Genomic DNA, 4,639 nt, shown 5'->3' on the forward strand with positions numbered 1-4,639 from the left:
TAAAAGGTGACTACCCTTCTATATTTTCCAAGTTTAGAGGTCTTCAAGGAGACGGATGGAGGTATAAAAAGAGGCTTTTATAGCGTATTAGAACCTAGTCATTGTTGGTCGCTCCAAACGAAAACTCTAAGGAAGCTAATAAGAGCTCTATATCTCCCCTGTTCAACCTATGGCCAAAGCACCAAACTAATAAACATACCAGTGCTATATTGTACAGCCTCCAGATTAACAGTCTGACGCGCTAGCCAATTGCGCCACGAAGGATTTCCGATGACATGCATGTTTATTATTGCATCTAGGAATTCCCATATAATACTAATGTTCCCTTTCGACCAGCTACAAGTAAGTCCCTTCCAAGGAAAAGACAGACAAGGACAGGATCCAAAAAGTACACTGCTAACCGCAACTTGTAGGATAATCAAGATGCCCACGATACGCTGCGTTGAGCATCTAGCTCTAAAATTGCGCACTCGCATGCTACATGTCATCCTCGTTGTCACCCTCTAACCATATCTCATGTCCATCACCTTCCCACACTGATAAACTGGCCAGGAATTCGAGTAAAGCTACCGCGCTCAAACCCCACCATGATGCACCAACAATATCGATATTTAGGCCAAGGCCATACGAGAAGCCACAAAGCATGGGCCCCAAGGTTCTGGCAAAACTGCTAACGCTCTGCCCGATGCCGTGTACCGTACCCAGCACACCGGGATGCGGAGTGCAGTTGTTGACTAGAATGGTCTGCGCTGGCAACACAAACGTACGTCCAGCGACCTGAAGGGTGGCACTCCGGCCATGGCCACCCAAACTGCAATGCCGTCCTTTGGGCTTGGCGGCGGCGAAGAGCTCGGCACTAAGCTTAGAGGTAGGTATGGCACTATGAAGTAAGTGATGGGAAGAAACAGGAGGAAGAAGTGCCAGCTTCTGACCGTACCCACCTCATGGGGTTGTAGGCCTATTATAAGCCCCCGGTAAAGATGAATGGGGGATCCCGCACCAAAGCATTCGGAGGCGCTGCGGCTTTGGTTGGGTCGTACACGGGGGTGGTAAGGAAGACGAACCACAGCGAGTTGAAGGTACCCACGTGAAACGCAAGGAGGAAGTTTGCAACAAGTGTGAAGCTGACGTTTCGCGTAAAGATGCGTCGGAAGGGGAGCCGCTGAGTATATCGCCTCCGGACCTGATGATGCTTTCCAGCACCACCGTACGTCGGCTTGACTGAGGACTTCCTTTCTTCGATTGCAGAACCAAGCTCCAGCTCGGCACTTGAGTCTGTGGATGCCAGTAGTGCATAGAACGCCTCCGTGTCACCGCGAGAAAAGCATCTCCAAAGCTTCTGCTCCAGTTCCAGGCTCCTGTCCCGCACCATTGCACCCGAGTCCAGCGTCTGATAGAGTCACAGAAGCGAAATTCCCGTCTTTTTTGAATTTTGATGTTTGGAGGGTGGGGGGTAACATGATCAGCATGAGATAAACTTGCCTCTTCCAAGAAAAGCCAGACAAAAATCATAGCGAAAAAGAGAAACACCGCCGACAGAATGTTTGGAGCAGCATATGGGAAGTGTGTAAAGAAGTTGATTTTGCCAAACCTGTCAGGATAGGTTCCCGCAGGGTCTGAAAGAAGACCGCCCAGTATAGGACCAATAATGATGCCAATGTTGAAAGTCATAGGAAGTGGCAGAAAGGCCCTGGACTGGTATCTATCATACCCATTACATTGTTTAGGGTCGGCGGGAAAGAAGGACAAAGGTCCCGGGCTCAAGAGGTGAATTTACTTCTTCTCCTTGATAATTTCACTAATCCTGTAAGCACGATATGTCAGCACAAGATTTGAGAGGTTAGCACCAATTGAAGTACAATTACTCATCCAGGCCATACCTACCTCTACATGGTTCTGAGAACGACTTTGTTCCCGTTCGTCATTCCACCCAAAGACCTAAAGAGAAGAGCTTCCCAGAACGAAGTAGAGAGGCCGAAGCCGACGCATAATAGCACTTTGAAAAGATACCTTTAGCAGAAGCACGGAAACAGTGACCAAAACTCTTGAATGATGAGAGCATCGGCTGAAATAGTTACCTGAAATGTACTTGTACCACCGAGACCGATCAAAAGCACGATTTTGCGGCCACACCGAGGAGAGTCGGCAACTCACCCCCACAGCATAGCGGTAAGAAATTGGGCAGCTGTAAAACTGGCACTGATTTGGAATTGCAGATCCGCAACGGCGACCGCTAACATGTCGCTACGGCGGCGATCCATGACATATATGCTTAATACACCATTGGGAGAAAGACTGACTGAAGAATGCCAGCCTGGCCGGCAATAGTCGAGTCAGGAAGGTCGGGGTTGAACCACTACAGCTGGTAGAACATATAGGACTTGATATAGCCAACAGTCAGCAATGGTTGAGCCGCTCGCTGCATGACGGATTATGGAGAGCCTACCTGAAGAGAGGTCTGGACAAGCGGTTCACTCAACCTAGCGAGAGCGAGAGTGATGACGATAAGCTGGTCTTTCCGGGGTAGGTGACCCCAAGAGGTAGTCTTCGCACCGGTGAGGTGCCGTTGGGGTGCAGACTCAATAGTTGTCGGTAACCGTGTCCGTAGCCACGCCCGACATGGCAACGGGAGTGCTTCGGGACCCATGCTCATGGTATAGTGATGATTCATGGTGATCAAGGACAATCTCCCGATCCCGGCCTCCGCCTCCTTCGCCTTAGCACCCGCATCCATAAGACAGGCACTAAAACAGGTGCGGCATCGCGGGATCCGGGGACATCCGGACATGGGGAACCGGAGCGGTTGACCCCACCTGGCCCCCCAACTCCTGGCCTCTAAACCATCTGGACCGGGCGGAAAGATTACGGGAAGTAGCCACTGTGGAGAGTGCACGAGTCGGGTCCCGTTAGATCAGCCGGGTACTGTACGACGTAGGAAGAGAGTCAGGGACTTGCTGCGGGATCACAGATCGGGGTGCCAGAGTCGTTGTAGTCTCGTTAAGACTGACTTATCGGTTAACGGCCAACCCGCGTCCAAGCCGAAGTACTGGGTAAGGTAGCCGCATGAGTTTGAGATGAACGGGGAGGAAGCTACCGGGTCCGCTTCACTCTTGAGCAGGCAACCTGGAAGATTCAGCGTGCAAAGAATGGCGAGACAAGTTGGCAGCCGATATGGTTGTGTAAATGTATAAACTTGAAAGGAATGGAAAACGCACATTATACGCCACCTCCTTCGAAACCTACGTGCCGTTACAGATTGTCTTTGCCTACTTACTACAAGTACAGTAGCATCCGGGCACAGCGTGGCGTCACTTACAGTTACGGAAGAGAGATACCTAAGGCGTAGTCAACCTGAACGTCGAAGAAAGACTAACATCTATGGGCGGTGGTGGTCCCAAACAACCGATAATAAAACACCATGCATACCGAGGGGGTCGAATGAAGTGACCGACTGTTCGGTTTGCGTTACCGGATGATCCATCATCTCCCCGCTTCCTCCAACCGCGATTAGTGACAGCATCGGTGCTGCAACGGCTTTCTTATCCACTATACCACACTGGTGTATAGGAATTTGCCCTGATAATGCATGTACTTGAAAATGCATAGAACCTAGTCTTATTCACTAAGCCTGCCCACTTCTGCCGAAGGCAGTCTGAGCCAAGCCGGGCTATAGATAGACTACCCCCCTTCCTTATATCTAGACTACTTAACTGCTTAGGGCAAGGCTTCTTAGCTTTTCTCCACTGTACAAAAAAAAAGTTTTGCAACAGGCCAAGGAAGTGCAGAATCCTCAGTCTTCGCCCGGGTAGGAAGAAGCATTCCGTAGTAATCTATATTGAAGTTTTCGTTTAGTTGAGATCTAAGTTTGATTGGACTTATTTTCTTTCTTTCTTTCCTTTCTTTCCTCCATTTTTGGGGAGGAGTGCATTTAGCGAAAGTGCATTGCCCTGAGCAGAATGACAAGAGAAGTGACCAACTATTTCTTAGAGAAATTTGCGAAAATGACCAATCGTGGGCTAATAGACTTTCACCTTATTTTTGCAGTGGAATATTACTCGAGAGGTTCTAGGTACCAAGGCTTTCAACCCCCCTACTTATTAAGTGGGGGGTAGGGAAAATCTAGGACAACTTTTTATTCTGGGACACAGAGATTATTAGCATACACTATCGCTTCTGGAGTTTACTAACTGCTAAACCAAAACTAAAATTTTGGTAGCAAAAGAAGGCTGCATCCGCGTTTTCTCCCCAACGCCTCGATCAAAATTAATGCAACTTTGAGGACAGTCATTTCAACATTCACTTGTAATCTTTAATTTTTAGCAGATTTTTAGAAAATAGTTTTGTAGTTGAAATTTTTCTTACAGTCGCTTCACTAACAATTTTCTATAGTAAAGATTTAGTCTTCAAATGTCCTAAAATAAAAAGTTGTCCTAGAGTTTTCCTACCCCCTACTCGTGCTACACCCCCACTACCTAAGTGGGTGCTTACAGGTACTATAGCCACACTAGTAAAACGGCCAGGTTAGGAATAGAAGTATAGTTTTGAGGCTTAATTCGTAGAGTAGATGAAAAATTTCTAACGTTTGGAAATCCTAAAGATAATAAATTTAATAAATATATTACATTGCCCTAATTATCCT

General features: G+C 47.8%; 1 protein-coding gene across 1 annotated transcript; it reads right to left on the minus strand.

Annotated features, from left to right (window-relative positions):
• Positions 1-477: 477 nt before the first annotated feature.
• NEUTE1DRAFT_113111 (uncharacterized protein) lies at positions 478-2,788 on the minus strand (the record flags this gene model as incomplete). Its single annotated transcript, XM_009856277.1, has 8 exons — positions 478-856; positions 942-958; positions 1,001-1,390; positions 1,531-1,702; positions 1,778-1,804; positions 2,155-2,244; positions 2,301-2,356; positions 2,447-2,788. 8 exons carry the CDS (start codon positions 2,786-2,788, stop codon positions 478-480), a joined length of 1,473 nt encoding a protein of 490 aa, XP_009854579.1.
• Between the last annotated feature and the right edge of the window lie 1,851 nt (positions 2,789-4,639).

This window comes from Neurospora tetrasperma, assembly GCF_000213175.1.
Source record: "Neurospora tetrasperma FGSC 2508 unplaced genomic scaffold NEUTE1scaffold_6, whole genome shotgun sequence".
Lineage (NCBI taxonomy): Eukaryota > Fungi > Ascomycota > Sordariomycetes > Sordariales > Sordariaceae > Neurospora > Neurospora tetrasperma.